The 18,257-nt window shown below is 48.3% G+C and overlaps 1 protein-coding gene across 1 annotated transcript in view; it reads left to right on the forward strand.

Annotated features, from left to right (window-relative positions):
* Positions 1-2,154: 2,154 nt before the first annotated feature.
* The window catches only part of SLC7A5 (solute carrier family 7 member 5), a 28,557-nt gene continuing 12,454 nt past the window's right edge, over positions 2,155-18,257 (forward strand). The window contains exons 1-2 of the mRNA XM_034426595.3: positions 2,155-2,753; positions 12,497-12,622. Coding sequence (XP_034282486.1) covers positions 2,189-2,753; positions 12,497-12,622 — 691 coding nt within the window. The 5' untranslated portion in view covers positions 2,155-2,188. The remainder of the gene's footprint in view (positions 2,754-12,496; positions 12,623-18,257) is intronic.

Here is an 18,257-nt window from a genome sequence, read left to right on the forward strand (position 1 = left end):
AGCAGAAAAATCCCTAACTGAGGAACTTGCAAGGAGAAAACTGGAACCCACCAAGACAAGCCACCATAGATCAACAGGAGCAACACTAACTTCCATTTCTGGCGTTAATGTTGCTAGAGATGTGGGGCAAAGAAAGGTTTGTGTAGTCGGTGTGCGCAGAGCGTTCCAAGCACAACTTTTGTTGTCAAGGAACGTGTTTTGTTTTACAGCAGTTTTGCAAACACGGGAATTTTGGGCAAGGGCCACTAGAGGGCAGAATCCGACAAGGAGAAAAATACAAAAACAGCAACAACCCCAAAGTTTATTTCAGGCAACCAACATCTCCTTTTTATTTTCAGGTTATGTGATATCTGTCTGCTAGGTTTGTTTTTTTCCACCTGCCCCCATCAAGGCCAGTTTGGGCCGTGTCAGCTCCACGGAGTTAAAATTATATACGTGTGTGTTTGTTTACTTTGTAAGAGGAGAGAGGGATGAGTCTGCGTTGGTAAAAAAAAAAAAAAGCAGGGATCAGGTACCATTTTTTCCAGCTAAACCAATTTGATTAAAAAGGCAGAAGCTTTGGGGAGCTCCTTTCATCAAAAGGGTGGATTGCTGTACGGTCTAAGAGTCGCTCCACAGTGAGAAGGGAAGCTTATAAATTTAATAAATAAATTAGGATGAGCTGGATGGGTTGGTAATGCAGATGCCTCACCAATTACATGGAAAAATTATCAGTTTAACTAACTAATGCAGGATATTAAAGGCCCATTTTATTTGTGGAGACCTTTTAACATTTTAACTTGCATGAAGCCTTTAGCTGGTCAATGTGAGATCTGTAGATCTGCTCCCAGACTAACATCTGGTACTTAAAGCAAATATATTTTCTCTGGAGCTGAGGAACAAGCAGGTGAGGGAGCAGCGAAAACCAAACAGCCCAGTCAGTCATTAAGGTATCAATCATTTTTGCTAATTCATGGAGGAAAAAGCACTGATAGCTTACAATTCTATTTGCAGCCCAATGAGAAGGAAATATTTCTTATGGACTGAATGACGGCATTAGTGAAAAATATTACCATGGACGCCACTTTCAATAAAGGCAATCCAACAAGCTGCAATTATCTATCTTTTCAAAGGCATTTTTCCCCCTTTTGTACAGTTGCCTGGCCTCTTTTTGAATGAAAGGTGCCGTCAGTGTAAGCTGAATGTATCCAAATTTTTGATTCCCACTCATTTATTTGGATGTATGAACATACAATATAATTTGCCTACAATAAATTGGGCAAGGCCTAAATGGGTATGGGGGGGGATATGAGACAAAATTTGATTTCTGGGTTTTTAAATTCTAGGTTTTGTTAGTTGGAAAATATTGCATCGCTCTAAAATAGATGCAAAAACCATTTTTATTCACTATATAGAATAATAGTTGGAAGGGACCTTGGAGGTCTTCTAGTCCAACCTCTTGCTCGAGCAGGAGACCTTATACCCTTTCAGGCAAATGGCTGTCCAGTCTCTTCTTCAAAGCCTTCAGGGATGGAGCACCCAAAACTTCTGGAGGAAAGCTGTTCCAGCCGTTTCATCTGCCTTATGACTTTTGAAGGGCCTAAGCACTTTGGCCGCCCTGGACCTCTCCATCCCTAAGAATAATAGCTTTAAAAATTACGAATAAATAAAATTTAACATTATTTTTAGAATAAATGTCTTAAAGATAGTTTTAAAAATTATGCTTCAGGTGAGGTCGGTTCAACATTTCTGTGTTTTGGCCGAGAAGGCTCTCTTTTCCAGAGTTTTAGAAATAAAAGGATGCTGGTTACTTACTGACTAAGTTAGATCCACGGTCGGAGGTTTCAAAGAAGCGATGGGCTTCTTTGTCTGCTGCTTATGGCCAGTATTGACTCCCCCCGGACAGATTCCGAGAACGACTCCCTCCCTTAGTTTTGCGGTGGGCTGGCAGCGTCGATTCCGGGGAGCGCGCCCAGAGCGCACGGGGCGCCCGCTGCCAGGAAGGTTGCCGAACCTGGGGCGCTCTCGCCTTCCTCCTCCTCCTCCTCTTCCCGCTGCCGCTGCCGTTGCCGGCCAGCCGGGGCGCGCTGCGGCGGGTGGGCGGGCGAGCCTTTCCCACGTGCCGGGGCGGGTCCCGGCCGGCTCCGGCGGATAAAAGGCGAGGGCGCGTGGCCCGGGCCGAGCGCGTGGCGCGTCCTCCGGCTGGACCATGTCGGGCGGCTCGGCCAAGAAGCGCGGCTCGGCGGCAGCGGCCGAGGAGGCGGAGGAGGCGCGCGGGATGCTGGCGGGCCCTCGGGGCAACGGCTGCGCCTCGGCGGCGGCGGCGGGCGCCGGGGCTGCGGGCGAAGGGGCGGCGGGCGGCGGGGTGGCGCTGAAGCGCAACATCACGCTGCTGAACGGCGTGGCCATCATCGTGGGCACCATCATCGGCTCGGGCATCTTCGTGACGCCCACCGGGGTGCTGAAGGAGGCCGGCTCGCCCGGGCTGGCGCTGGTCATCTGGGCGGCGTGCGGCGCCTTCTCCATCGCGGGCGCCCTCTGCTACGCCGAGCTGGGCACCACCATCTCCAAGTCGGGCGGCGACTACGCCTACATGCTGGAGGTCTACGGCTCGCTGCCCGCCTTCCTCAAGCTCTGGATCGAGCTGCTCATCATCCGGCCCTCCTCGCAGTACATCGTGGCCTTCGTCTTCGCCACCTACCTGCTCAAGCCCATCTTCCCCACCTGCCCCGTCCCGCTGGGCGCCACCAAGCTCATCGCCTGCCTCTGCGTGCGTGAGTAGCCCCGAGCATGTGCAGAGGGCTGCGGGTGGGTGGGTGGGGGAACCGATTTGGTCCCTGGCGGGCCTGGAGGAATCGGCCGCCCCTTCCCCGTCCCTGGCCGGGCTGCGCAACCGGCGGCCCTCCGGCGTGGGAAGCGGCGCTGACATCAGCCGCCCTCCTGCCCAGCCCGGGAAGGGGAAGCGCCGCGCTCCACCCTCGGCCGAGGCTCGCGGGAGTCCGGAAAAGTTTCCCCGAGGCTCCGCCTGCCCTGCCCGGCCCCCGCTCGGATCCCGGTCCCGGTCCCGGCCAAGCGAAGCGGCGCTGAGTCTGCAAACGCCGAATGTCAGCGGCTTCGGAGCTGCTTGCGATGCCAACTTCGCTGGGCTCCGGAGCCAAGCAGGAAGGGGGTCTTTGGCCAGGCTGCAGCGGAGCCTTGCTTGGGGAAATCGCCCCCCCGTCAGGTCGCCTTTCTATATTCCAACCCCCCCCTCCCTCCCCGTAAAGGGTTTCCAGGAATCTCCCCCCAAATCCCAGCTATCTGGTTGAGGCTCTCCAAGCCCCGCGCCACAAGCCTCTTCTGCCCTTCTGCAAGGGGCTCAACCTTTCCCAACTGCCTCCTTGGCTGCCCCTTCCCTCCTCCCCACCGCCAAGCTCTCTCCCACCCCCGCCCGTTTCTCGTCCCACAATGTAGCCCTGCGTCTTTGGCCATCTCCGTCTCCGGGCGGCTCTGACGTGGTTTGCATGCTCTGCGCCGCATCCGGCAGAAAATTGGGGCCGACCACATTGTGCTTCGTTGCAGATGGAGGGGAGGTTTGCCGCTCCCCTTCTCCCCCCATCCCCCCGTGGGAGAAAGAGACCCCGCACCCTCCTTGGCCAAAGCGCGCAGATGCTCCCGTTGAATCCGGAGGGGGCTTTGATTTTTCTCTTCCAAAACCGGAGATTCATGTTGTGTCGGTGGGGGTGGGGCTTCGGGATGGGAAGCCCCTCCCTCTACTTGTCCTTCCTCCCCCTGCAAGGAGGGGCTGGAAGTTTGCTCCGCTTGGAGGAAGCGGCTGACTTTCTCCACGTGGGAGAGAAACCCTGGACCTGCCTTCGGAAAGAAGGGGCCCTCCTGGGATCCTCGCATCCACTCCCTGCCCTCTTAGCGCTCATCTGCAACAGACACGGGAAGTGGGGGGGGGGGCTTCCCCGGTGCAGGTGCTTAGTGGAAAACCAGAAGCCTGGGGCACTTCTCTCTTTCAGTCCCTGTAAGCTTCGCTGGGATGCTTTGCATTTATTTGGGGAAACGGCAATCACCAAGTTTCCAAGTTTGTTTGCAAATTCCGACAAGCTCCTTTGTATCCATCTGGGCCTCCACTGTTTATTTCTGCTTGATAACAATTTCTCAAGGTCCCAGGCAGAAAAACCAGGCTGGGAGTGAAGATGTGGAATCCAGAAATTGCAAGCAAGCTGACTTCTGCCTGGGAGTTACCCTATTTCCCAGGAGGGTCTTCTGCTTCTTTCTCTTCTCCCTCTAAAAGGGCTCAAAAACAGGTGGGCAGGATTTGTGCTGATGCTAAACTATGGTTTGTTTCAACATAGCTTGCTAAATAATCCATGATCGGTTGGATGATGCAAGACTTGAGACTAAACCACAGTGGGGTGTAATCTGTGGAATGTAGCTGCAAAACGTTCAAAGAGCCTTCCTTTTTTTGATAAGAGTTTTATCTTTTTGATCTGTGGGCATCCATGCTGGTTGAAGATGATGGGATAGCAATCTAGGATGCCATGACGACGCCTTGAGAGAAGGGAAGTGACACCCCAAGTTTCAGATTGTCTATTATGTGGTTGAAGCTCTTTGGATCTTCATCTGTCTCCAGTGAATTGCTCAATGGAATGGAATCTGGGGTGGGGGTTATTTCCCCCCCCCCAAACACACACGCATACCTTTTACTGGCTTTATAGTTGCTGAATAAAATGATTGAGCTTCTTCTTCAACTTCCTTGAGCCAAAATCCCTGTTTGAGCTCCCTCCCTCCCTCCCCACCTTGCCTAAGAGTTTATATGCCACCCATTTCTTAGGACACAAGCGGCTAGCAAAAATCCCCAGCTGTTTTGAAGAAGGACAGAAAACAAATTTTAAGTATCCCAAGAAGAACTGAATAGTTAAGTGCTAAAGCAGCATTTGGAAAACCTTTCTGTTTTCCCACAATTCATACCAAATTATTGATAAGGCCAAATTTGCATGTCTGGTTACACCCCTTCTATCTACGCCTGAAACCCGGTGCAGTTGTGGCTGTGCGTTTAAGTCACTTTTCCACCTCTTGTCTTCCCCCCACCTCCTAACTGTCTTTGAGGACAGAGGAGCTCTTAGAATCGTGCCACACTTTTGCAGAATTTTCCTTGGCCCAGTAAAATGGCAACTCCCGGCTGGGGGAAAACTCCAGAGAAGGAGTGAAAGCAGAGAAGGTTCTTGGAGAGGCAGCTTGGTGGGGAAGGCCTTTCCTTGACGATGAACACATCTGGAGGGCACCGGGTTGAAGAGGATGCTCCAGGGAAGATTGACTGGTTTTGTTCCTTTGCTCACTCAACCGGTTGATGGATTTCCATCAGTCTTCCGCCTCTTGGTCTCCCGATGCTTCAGTTCATGGAGGAGGGCCCTGGGCAGCCTTAAAAGATTGTCACAGTCTGCAATTGGCGGATGGGAGAGTGACAGTTGGAGAGCAGCCCAAGGCTCCTCAGAAGGCAAAGAGTGGCATTGCCACCGTGCTTAGAAAGGGCTGTTCATTGGCTTGATTTTAAAATGGCTGCAACCTCCCAACTGCGGGAGAAAGTCTTGATGGCATCAAGGAGGCCTTTTTGTCCTCAGAGTTGAGGGTTCATCTCTTCCATCACCGCCCTGTGAAGAGGGAGAGGAGGTTATCTGCGTGCTGCAGGCCAGCTTCTCAAAGGATCACCTCCTCCTCCTCGTCTTCTTCTTTGTTTTTTTTTTTTTTGTTTTTTTTTTTAAATTTGATTTATATGCCGCCCTTCTCCGGAGACTCAGGGCGGCTTACAGTGCGTTCAGCAATAGCCTTCATACTTTTGTATATTTTATACAAAGTCAGCTTATTGCCCCCACAAACTGGGTCCTCATTTAACCTACCTTAGAAAGGATGGAAGGCTGAGTCAACCTTGAGCCTTGGAGAGATTCGAACCAGCAGTAAATTGCAGGCAGCTGTGTTAATAACAGGGTGCTTTAAACCACTGTAGTACCAAGGCTCTTAGCCCTGCATGCTAACGATCAGCCCTCTGAGGAAGGCCAGGCAAGAAACACATACTATGACTACTTTGATTGTAAGCTTGTAGTAGAGGAATCCTGCAAAGCTGGAAGTGCTGCCTTAATGTTTATTTTGCAGCCAGCTTCCCGTGCCTCTTTTCGTTCTGCGCGCTGAGATGCCTTTTGCAGGAGAGTTGGCTAGGATTGACCCTTCTTCCTCCTCTCCCAAGGTCCTTCCCACTAACCAACATGGTGGAATTGTGGTTTAGGCTGGAAAACAGGTTACAAAGAAGACCCCTTGATGAATGAAGCCCCCTCTGATTCTGCAGGACTTCCCCAGGGGGTCTCCTTGATGGGCTACTTAAGGGGTCCCTTGGCTAGAGAGAGAACCCCAAGGTGGGGCAGAGAGGGCTCCCTTCTTTTACGTCCACTCACTTTCTGCAAAACAGGACGGACCAAGTGATCATAGAATAGAATAGAATAGAATAGAATAGAATAGAATAGAATAGAATAGAATAGAATAGAATTCTTTATTAGTCAGGTGTGATTGGACACACAAGGAATTTGTCTTGGTGCATACGCTCTCGGTGTACATAAAAGAAAAGATACATTCGTCAAGAATCATAAGGTACAACACTTAATGATAGTCATAGGGTACAAATAAGCAATCAAATCATAATAGAGAAATTGTGCGGGTTTCACTTCAAAAATTGAAGGACCTTGTGCGATCAGAATTGGGCTTAGTCCGGCAATGGCACCATGTGCCTGCTAAATGCCCACGTGGGCACTCGATACTGTGCTGATCTATTTCGACAAGGCCTGCAGTTGCGGCCCCTCAAAAGATTAAAACCAAGTGGAAACAATGGTGCCACGTACAAGACAATGCACAAAAGGTGGCGATATACCACGTGGCGTCAGGTCGGTTGCAGCTGCTACCGCTGCTTCCTCCTCCCACCGGTGCCCGTTTTGATTTGAGGCGCTACAGGGAGGTGGACAGAAGGAAGGCCTCTGCACGCGAGATTGGGGAGGGGGGCATCATGTGCCGTTGCTCAGCAACCACATGGGCTCCCACCTTGCTGCTAGGTTACGACAGAATCTGTAGCCGCCCGCACTGGCGTTGCCCAGCAACTGTGCACATGACGTCTGGGATGTTTGTCTTCCTTTTTTTTTTTTTTTTTTTTTGGCTGATCAGCTTAGCTGCAGATTTGCAAGGATGGCAGCGGCTCTGGAGGTTATTGGCTGATCTCTGACTGGCATGGATGGGCCGGTTTCTTGCCTGTTGGGCCACCCTGGCATTATTTCCGGGCCAAGTTTGGCCCACGGTCAGCTAATTGCTGAAGCAGCACCAGCGTAACATCATAGGAATTTGGAAACAGGCTTTTAACATTGTGGACTTAAATTTTTTACCTGGTGCTTAGGTAAACATATCTGAGTTATCTTTTTAAAAATGCAGTTATCTATGTTGGAATTGGACCTACTGGAGACCAAGACCTTCTTGTTTGCTCTTCTGGTGCAAAACTTGACAATTTGTGCGAGCAAAAGTGCCACTCCCCCTATGGTCCTCGCTAACCCCCTTTTTTCCTGCTCAACGCACCTGGCCAGGTTTGGTTCACTGTTACTCAGAGTCTCTTCAGGTGATGGGAAAAGCAACTCGATCTCTCCGTATTGGCATGCTGAGAACATGTTCGGTGCCTCAGTTGTCCTTTTTCCACCCTGATTGGGCAGTGATAAAGGACGGGCAGCTTCTGAAACCTGGGAAGGCCTTTTGAAGTTCTCCGCACGGGAGGGGAATCCGTGGACCGCAGCGTGGCCTCTACCACCCTCCGTCCCGCAGGCGAGTGTGAATCACAAGCGAGTTGCCAAGAACTGCAGATCAGGCAGATTTTTGCTGGAGAAAGTGAGGCTCCCTGCCAAGAATTCCAGGGACTGCAGTGATTGTAGAAGAAACCTGATGGAGAGAAATAACGTTTGAATCTTCTGGCATCTCCGTCTCTGTCGATTGGCTCATTCCCATCTTTCTTTGTTTTTACAACTGTACAATCTGCGGTGCAGTTGTTTTTTCCTGACTGTGCAAGATCTTAACGCACAGCTTATCTGGCCATTTCTTCGCCCGGGAGCAAAGCAAAAATACATCACATCCGAAAACCTGACAGGGGGCCCTGCAAATCTGTCTGAAGAGGCTCCGCTCGCTGCATCTCACTGTTGACTAGGTGTGTCTTGATGTTACAAGACCTTTAGACCTTCCAGAAATAACTGTGCCCATATTGCACCTCCTACAATTTACAATCGGGACAATTCGGTGGATGGATGGTTGTTTCACCCAAAAAGCAGGAGTCATCGTTGTTCGTCACAACTTCCGTGCCTCTTATTTCTCTACTCCAGACCAGTGGTTGGGTTTCTGCATTATGTGAACTGAGGATCAACTGCAATGGGCCAACTTTGTACAACACACTCGATCCTAAATCACGGCCTGAAAACCCAGGGGCTGGAGTTTACCCAACATGTCAAATCAAATTAAAAACATGTGCTTTGTAAAGCAGGCCAGAATTGCAATAATGCATCTGGTTAAGATTACACCCTCAGCAAAATTTGATTAATGTTAACCTTGAGTTATTTTTGCTTGTCGAACTCAGCTCCTCTGGTTAATTTATGGTTCCAGCCCAGGGGAGGACCCAGAAAACAAGTTAATTTGGTGTTCCTTCTTAGAAGAGGATTTCCCTGCTCGCTTGTTCCATATATTGAACAAATCAAAGAGAATTGAAGGCCAGGAGAGATGGTTTAGCAATTCCTGGATAGGAACTTTAAAACACAACAACTGTACGAAAAGTGGGTTAAAGTTGGGAAGGTTGGACGCCCCTTGGTGAAGGGATAGATGAATTTAAAACTGGAAATAATTCAGTTGCAGAAGTTCTTGTAGTGCAAGTAATGAGAAGGTTTTGCACTTCGCTCAAATGCCTCTTTTTTTCTCCTTGGCATCTGATGTGTTTTAATCCAGTTTTAATATCCTGGGTGAATATCCAGCCTTCTATTTCTTTGAAGCAAAAACCCTGGGATTTGGGTTAGGCCTGGGGGATGATCTTGGACAAGGCTCGGATTTAAATAAGCTACCTGCAACAAGACGCTTGGCTGCTTGCCAGCCAAATAGCTGGTAGATCCTTGGTTGGGTTCTTTGCACGCAGGACGGTTAGTGGCATTCAAGGCAAAGAAACACAGTTCGGCTTGGTTTCTTCCTCCCATCCTGATATTTTTTTTAAAAAAAAAACACCAAACCTTGTTCTGGAGTGACCGGCCTTCTTGGATTATAATGATTTAGAAAGTGGGTCACAAGCCTATTGGAACAAAAGGCCTATTTACAGGGATGAAACCGACAAACAGGTTTTGGGGGCAGCTGAAGAAGAGGATGCCAGTCTCTCACCAGCTTGGGGTTGTCCTTGCCAACTCTTTGATCTCAGTTGGGGTACATTCTTGACCCATTTCTAGTCAACCGATGGCGGGATTCTTTTGTAAGCTCCTAAATTCAGCCCAAGTGAAGTCTTGAAGAGAAAAAAGGGGTTCAACCCTGTCCAGGAGGGGGCTTTGTCCTCTTCTAAAGTTGGTCTGAAAACGTTGAATTCATAAGGCTCCAATGACGTCTCCTGATGTATTGGTCTTTTTGGAGAAGAAGAAACGTTTGAGGCTGGCGGTGGTTTTCCTGTTCTTGCCTGGGGTCGAGATAGATGTAAGAGACCACCAAGGGGGGTGGGGCATGTTGAAGAGATGATTGGAGCTTTGTTGTTGACATTCATTTTAAACCTCCCCCTCCCTCCCTCCCTCCCGGTCTACATGGTCTCACCATGTGGTCTAATCTCCATATTTGTTCCCCACCGATAATGGTTATCTTTCACTTCCAGAATCTTGTGAGGCCAAGTCTACGGATTGTAGACCTCCTTCCCCTCATACGGGTCAGAAGGTAAAATGGAAAGAATGGCCAGTTGTTGCACTGGAAGTGGGGGCGGTAAATAAAGAGAAATCCCCTCTCCTTGCTGGTATGGCCCCTCCACCCCAACAGCGTGACTGCTCCAGGTTTCTTTGCTTCTCTCGACAAGCAACCCTTGCTTGATCTACCAAGGAGGTTCAGTTGTTTGTGTCAATGACAAGTGGAGGCTTAAGGCCATTGTTCTTACAGATGACAAAAGGGGTTCCATCCATTGAGTCCAAGAATATTTAGCTTATCGAGTGTCGAGAGCTACAAATCCCAACAGCCCCAGCCTCAACTCCGGAGAATGACCCACTTTGCATATGTTCATTTATGGGTATTGGAATGTGTACTTTGGGGGGCATTCATAGTTCCAGTTGTCTTGTTGCAGTGCTCCCTTGAACCCTCTGGAGATAATGCACGGCGATCTCCATGTTTGCAAAGCCAAAGGGCTGAGATGGGCTTTAATCCTCGGGGGGAATTTCCTGGAAAGGTTCTAAGTCCCTTAGCTGAACATCCAGTGGGGAGTAAGCCCCGTTTGAAACCAAGAGCTTCTTGGCTGCAGTTGTGCTGTTACTCAAACTGGTTTGGGCTCTTGTGGACTCAAAGGATTAAGTCTCCTCCTTGCAAATCTGAGTCTCTAAATACTTTAAAAAGAGCACAAGAGAGAAATGGCCGGAGTCTTCCAGCTAAGAAAGTGGAGATCTACAGGAGCTAGCAGTGGGCCTCTCTGCTGTTTGCAGAAGCGAGCAACCCCGTGCCTGGGATTATATTTAGCGCCATAGCAGCCCTGGGCCCTGTAACATTTGCAGTTCCCACCTTAGGAGAGCACCTTCTCGGCTTCTGCCACTTTTGGCTGGCTGCCCGAACTCTGCAAACACGGGGTGGGGAGGGGAAAAACCGCCAAGGCGGCTGAATGGAGCAGGCAGGGGTGGGTGATGCAACCGCCTGTCTCTGTTGCTTGAGCCAGGAAGGGAAGGAGGCGGAAGTGGAGTCGACTCATCTCTTCCGAAGAAGGGGAAGTAGCAGCCCTCTCCTTTTCCCCATCCACCTTAAGAGATCATTGAGAATTGCATCAGAAAAGTCTTTTCAAGAACATACGCAAAGCCGAGAAGTTCTTCCTTATCTGGGGCTCGTCCTGGGTGCTTAGCGCGGGGAGTGCTCGGTGTGGGACACAGAACAATGGCTCAGAGCGGGAGAGAAAGCCCAGTTTATTTAAAAAGCAAATCAATCAATCGGGGTGATCTGGTCCTTTGCCTCCAGCCTTGAAAGGCTGCATTAGCGTTACCCAGGGTAGCAGGGCACAAAGAGCAAACGGGTACATCTGGGGCAACAGTGTGGAATTAAGCCTTCTCAAAGGCAGAAGCTGGCCAAGGTGCTATTAGACACTGATTTTCTTCCACATCCATGTATCAATACCCAAAAGGATGCCATCTGCCCAGAGGAGTTCTGTGGTGCTCTCTGAGATTGGTGGCTGGCTTGCAGACGTTTCATTACCCTGCTAGATAATGCCACCAGTGCTGCTGAATGTAGGGTTTGTTCCAGTGGTGAAATCCTCCGTGGGTCGCCACCGGCTCGCTGCCCACGCATGTGTAGTGCACACCAGGTGCATGTTTTTGGATTTCCTGCTTTTTTTTCTTTTTAAAGCATTTTTAACTACTGGTTCGAGAGAAAACAAATGCTTAAAAAGTTTTTTTAAAAAAAAGTTCTGAGGATCGTGTGTCGCACAGCTGATCTTCGGAACTTTTTTTTTTCTTTTTAAAGCATTTTTTACTACCGGTTCGGGTGAACCGGCCTGAACCGATAGCATTTCACCCCTGGTTTGTTCCCTGTTTATCTACGGTGGCTTGCCCTGCCTGTATTGTTTGGCTGCAGCTTTCTCCTTGGTAGCTCTTCGATTCTTGTTTTCTGCTTGAGTGTTTGTCTAATGTTAATCCCTGCTTATCTCACTATTGGTTGCTGGAGAGGATGCATTCTGGTGTTTCTGTTTCCTTTTTCTTAGCTTTTGAATGGTGTCTAAATGCAGTTTATTTGTTGAAGGCTGATTTATCCGAACGCCGAGTTTCCAAGAATTCTCAGCTGTTGTTGGATTTAGCTCCGTCTAGGATACTCATAGTTTCCCGGTTGAAATTATGGTTAAATCTGTCCACGTGTTAATGAATTTCAGAAGTTTTCATCGTGTCTTCTGCCTGTGGTCATGGATGCTGTCTGCCAGCCTTCTGCCTCTCTGTCCTACATAGTAGCTACTACAGTCTTTTCCCTACTACATGTTGTAGATGACTCCTGTTTTTTCTTCTGGGGCTGCTGGGTCTTTTGGTTGACTTAAGATGTTTCAAAAGGCTTTGGCTGGTTTGGGTACCACCGTGATCCCATGTAGTTCCTTCCTGTATTTGTGAGTTATGATAAGCTGTTAATTACGTGGAAAATAATCATATTAAGCTAGTGGGATTACTTTGTATGAACTTTTGGCCTTCAGCTCCTGAGCCATGCCGTTTTGGTGGGGGGGAAAAAAACGCCTGCAGCTTTACTTACTCATTGCTCTTTCTGATGTGTTTCCCTCCAGTGTTGCTCACAGCGGTCAATTGCTACAGCGTGAAGGCGGCTACTCGTGTGCAAGACGCCTTTGCAGCCGCCAAGCTCCTGGCCCTGGCCTTGATCATCACTCTCGGCTTTGTGCAGCTCGGGAAGGGTACGTATCTCCTCTCCAAAGGGTGGGAGCGGGGGGGGGGGGGCAGAAGCCAGTTCAGGGCTTCTGGGAGTCAGATTCATTTTAAGTAGCTACACAGCCCGGGACTCCTCACACTCCCACCTGTGAAAAATCAAAGCATTATGGCAGAGGTCTTCAAACTTGGCAGCTTTAAGACTTGTGGACTTCAACTCCCAGAATTCTCCAGGCTGGAGAATTCTGGGAGTTGAAGTCCACAAGTCTTAAAGCTGCCAAGTTTGAAGACCTCTGCATTATGCCTTTGAGCAAAAACATACAAGTTGCCCTCAACTTCCCATCATTCGTTTAGTGACCGTTTGAAGTTCCAACGGCACTGAAAAGAAAAAGCGACTTATTTTTCACACTTGCGATGGTGGAGGAATCCCCACAGCCAGCTGATCCAAATTCAAAGGCTTGGCAACTGGCATGTACTTATGACGGTTGCGGGGGGGGGGCGTGGTCACTTAATTCCCTTTGGCCACCCTCTGACCGGGGAAGTCCATGGGGAAGTTGGATTCACTCAAGCAACGTAACAGCTGCAAGTTGATTCACTTTAACAACTGTGGCAAGAAAGGTCGTAGAATGGGGCAAAACACACTTAACTGTCTCGTTTAACAACAGAAACGTTGGGTTCAGTTCTGATCGTAAATGGAGGGCTACGTGTAGTTCTGTTTTCTGTTTATTTATTTGTCCAATTTAGAGGCGGCCCATCTCGCTTACGAGAGCATGCATATCTATCTATCTATCTATCTATCTATCTATCTATCTATCTATCTTCTAGCCAGGTTTTCCTACGTAGCCAAGGTTTTTTTTTGTAGCTCCAGCTCAGTAGAATCACATCTACTATATATATATATATATATATATATATATATATATATATATATATATATATATATATATATATATATATGCCTAAAAAAACTCTTCTTGGAAGAGGACTGAGCCAATGTTGTAGGGCCACAAGTGACTCAACAAACAACCTCTAAGGGCAACTTGTTCCTTGTGTGGAGACGCGACAGCTGCTAATGGCGGAAGGAATAGCTAACATTCTTGGTTCGTAGCCCGGTAATTTCCCGTAGCCACTTCTAAAAACATTGGCTGCTGTTTCAAATGAAGCGTTCTTCGGACAGCTTTGATTTCATGCTGTGGGGGGAGGGGGTGATTATTATTTCCTTTTCAGTTGCCCCACAGCCCTTCTCTTAGTTTTGTGAGCCTCCTTAGGTAAGGTTTCCTTCCTGAAAATCCCAGGGTCAGATGAGATGCTTGGGGATTCTGTCTGGCCACTTTGGTGATGAAGGAACTCGAAAAGAATTCTTGCGATCCAGTTTGTGCGAACCTCTGACCCGCAAAGTCAACGGGGAAGCCAGATTCACTTAACAACCGTGTGCTAACTTAACAACTGCATTGATTCACTTAACAACTGTGGCAAGAAAGGTCGTAAAAGGAAGCAAAACACACTGCAATTTCTTAAAATCTTCCTTTAGGACAGGGGTGTCCATCCTTGGGAACTTTAAGACGTGTGGACTTCAACTCCCAACGCTGGCTGGGGAATTCTGGGATTTGAAGTCCACATATCTTAAAAGTTCCCATGGTTGGACAATCCTGCTTTGGGATATCTGTAACTCCCTTTTTATCCATGGTCCTTAACCAGATTCCTAATTCTGATCAAAAGACAATTTCAATCCTTGTTTTACATTAGTGTTAGGGAAAATGTTCTCGAAGACCTCATATAGCAATCCTTTTTGTTAATCCCTCCCTCCTCCCCCCGCCTAAGGTCTTATTCCTTTTTATTCCTTTCTTTATTTAAAGAAGACTTCTATATTTCAAAGGAAATCTCCATTTTTCGAATAACCTTCTGTTCGGTCGTATTTTTTTTCCTGACCTGTGATACACATTCTCCGTGAGTTTCTCTCATTGTGCAATTGAGTAAGTCCTGACATTTTGGAGAAGCTTGGCCCCTTTTGCATTCCTCTTCGGTTTCCTTATCACCAAACCTCTTGTTTTGGACAGGTTTCCTTGTTTGAAGTCTAAAGTGACTCTACGTGTTCTGTGGGGCTTTTTTTTTTTTTTTTTTAAATCCAATCATTTCAAAAACATTTCAGCGACTCCGGCTTTTTCCACTGCATTGAAAGCCCCAGTTCAAGATTAAATCCACCGTTCCTCTGAAGATTCAACTCTTCCAGGAAAACCCCTGAGATCTGTGATGGTGAACCACTGGCTGTGTGCCAGAGGTGGCATGCAGAATCTTTTCTGTGGGCACGTGCGCCGGCCAGCTGGTCTTCACTAGCACCGGAGCGCTGGAAAACGGCCTGAAAACAGTGCAAAAACCAGCCCAAAATGGCCTGAAAGTGGCCCCAAAACCAGCCTGAAAACAGCCTGAAAATGGCCCAAAAAGAGGCATGTGTGCTCCGGCCAGCTGATCTTCAGGTTTCTGGCGCTGCAATGCGAGCACATTGCCACACATGCATGCATGTTCCAGTTTGGGTACTCAGTGCCGAAAAGGTTGGCCATCACTGCCTTAGATTGTGGTTCTTCCATATGTCCGTTAAGGTCACCTCCTTTACTCTCTACATATAAGCTACTTGTGGGTCACAAAAATTAGGAGGAGTAGGCTAGCACCTTTTCCAATTAACACATGTTAATGTTTCTGGGCGAAATAGGCACAAGCTTTCATAAGCTGCAGCTCACTTCATCAGAAGTGTTCAGGGTTCATTGTGGCTCTGAACCGATGAATAAATGGGTGGGTGGGTGGATGAATGAATAGATGGATGGAGGAATGGATGGATGGATGGATGAATGGAGGAATGAATAGATGGATGGATGGGTAGGTTGGTGGGTGAGTGGATGGAAGGATGGATGGATATGGGACTATGTAAAAAACGGGGCAGAGGTCTCTCAAGCTTGGAACAGAGAGACCCGGGAGATCAGATTAATCTGATTAATTAATCAGAAATTAAGATCTCTAGAGGAAATCCAGAGACCTTATTCTTTATTCTTTCTTTATATTTATTCTTTAAAGAATAAAGCTAACTTTGTTAATTGTGCTGTTTTCCTCTTCACGGGGAAGACCTCGTGACACAAAACTCTCGGGAATGTCTTGCCATTGGCATAAATGACTCCTCAACCCTCTTTTTCTGGACTTAGTGATGAGCCGATAAGGAGGATAGGAAACTTTGGGAAGAAAGAAAGTTTCCTTTTGTGAGGCGGAATTAAGGTGGGAGTGAAACCCTCTAAGGCACGATTGTTTAAAAAGAAAGGAATGCAGATCTCCTTGTCCTCATAGAACAGGGATCTCCAACCTTGGCAACTTTAAGACTTGTGGACTTCAACTCCCAGAATTCCTTAGCCAGCAAAGCTTGAAGTCCACAAGTCTTAAAGTTGCTAAGGTTGGAGACCTCTGCTTTAGGGCTTCTTCTGGAATTCCCCCCCCCACCCCCAATTGTCCATCTACTCTACAGCCTTGAGGGTTCCTTGAGTCTTTCATCCAAATTCTGTACTTTGCGTAAATTTTAAGGAACGGCAGTTGAAGTCCACAGATTTTAAGGTTGCCAAGTTTGAAAAAAAACACTGGTTTGTGTAATCTCCAGGCTGCGATATTAGGATCCCAGCTCTTGAGGGCCCAGACAATGGTTGAAGTGCTTAAACTGCTCCGGGGAGGGGGGTGTTTTGGGAGGGTCTAGGCTTCTGTAAACCAGATTGCGGCATCTTTGTAAGGCCAAAGGCCAATATGCTAATGGATAAGTGACTCAAAATGGAGCTTTGTGGGAAAGCTGGAAGAGAGGCATTTGCATCCGGAATTTGACTTGGACAAAGACACCCCCAACCCCTCCCCCCTCCAAATCCAGCCCTGCTTTTAGTTTCCTCATTGCTTCTATGTGGCTCTTGCAACAACACCCCCTCCTCCCCAGAGATGGGGTTTACATCAATGTACGTCAGCCGCACATTGCAGGGGGAAACCCCCCTTCCCTTCCTGAAACACATGTAAGGCCACGTGAGGACACTGCAGAGTGGCTGAACTGCTTTTCCTTCCCAGAAAGGGAATTATTATTATTTTTTTCCCCATCTGCCTGCATGCCAGAACTTACACTTCAGTAGACAGTTTGTCTTCCACTTCCAGACGAATTCTCTGGGACCCATGCAAATCCAATTCAAAGGAAGGACGTTGCGCAATTTAGCTCCTTGTCTCCTCCTCCCCCTCCCCCACCCCCACCCCTTTAAAATGGTCTGCTTGGAGAAGCCGCTGCAGAACAGCGCAAGCGGTTTTTAAATCCTTGGAAGTGGCTTTCAAAGAGACCTGATCTCGGAAAGCTCGGGGAGAATCTGTTGGCTAGCAAAACGGATCTGGGTGAAACCGTCTTGAGGTTGCAGGATAAATCTTAGGTTCGAGGTTGCAGGAGAAGAATTTGTCTAATTGGTTTTGCATCTTGATGGAGACGTACAGGTAGCCCCATTGATTCCAGCCCTATGAAATTCCAGCTGGAGGCTTGGTTGCATGTATTTGGCTGTAGCCCAGGGCTCGCCAACCTTGGCAACTTTAAGACTTGTGGACTTCAATTCCCAGAATCCCTCAGCCAGCAAAGCTGGGAATTGAACTCCACAAGTCTTAAAGTTGCCAAGGTTGGCGAGCCCTGGGCTATAGGGCCAGATGTCAGCACTTCAAGCTGCATTTTACTCTAGTACTGACATAAGGAGGAGAAGCAGAGGCGTCTGGAAAGGGACGTTTGACTTTTCACCTACTTATTTTCCCTGGAGATAATATCCCCTAGGAGATGGGATGGGAGGGGGGAAATTTCTTTGAGCTGGAGCAGTAGATTAGGGGTAGAGTGACTTGGAAGATGGCCAATGAGTGCAGGGGAGTGTGGAACGGAAAGAGAGGGTTTTGGGTCTGGAAGTCAGTGTTTGCTGCGATGGAGTCGGAGTAGAATGTTGTGCTTAATAAATGGGAGTTTTTTTCATCAAAGACTTTATTTGAAATGCAATTTATTTGAGACAACCTCGAAACCTGACACCAGGATTGTAAGGAGCTGGCTTGCTCTTCCATCACCTTCTTCAGTTCTCTCTGGGTTGCGAAAAGATGCAGCCACAGGGGAAGGCGTTCCTGGCCGTAAAGATGGTTGCCGGGCCTGAGGCATTAGCCAGAACACTGGATCTTGATCTGGCTGGCGCCAGCCTTGCAACTGAGGAAGAGGCTTGGCATTTTGTCTGTGGAGATTCTCAGTCATTCAGGTGGTGGTTGTCCCCAAAGTGCTATTTTTCCCCCAAAAAGCAACTGGACTTTCTCTGTTTTTTTTCCCCCTTGAAAACGTTTCGCTTCTCAGCCAAGAAGCTTCTTCGCTTCTATCTTCCATTCCCACCCAGTCAGAACTGGAGGATCTTTCTTGGATGAGAAGCAAAACACTTTCAAAGAAAAAAAAAACCCCAAGGAAGTCCAGTTGCTTCCAGTTGGGGGTGGAGGGGGGGGGAAGTACCTTTGAGACCTTTGCACCTTCGTCCCTCGTCTGAATGTTGGGGGTTTCCCAGGGATGTTTTTCATCACTGCAGGACAGGAAAAAAAATCAGGACCTTGAAAGCCTCTCCAGGTTTCTCTGGCTGGTTTTATGCTCAAAGAGACGATGGT

Source organism: Pantherophis guttatus, chromosome 11 (assembly GCF_059756535.1).
Source record: "Pantherophis guttatus breed Tessera chromosome 11, ASM5975653v1, whole genome shotgun sequence".
Taxonomy (NCBI): Eukaryota; Metazoa; Chordata; class Lepidosauria; order Squamata; family Colubridae; genus Pantherophis; species Pantherophis guttatus.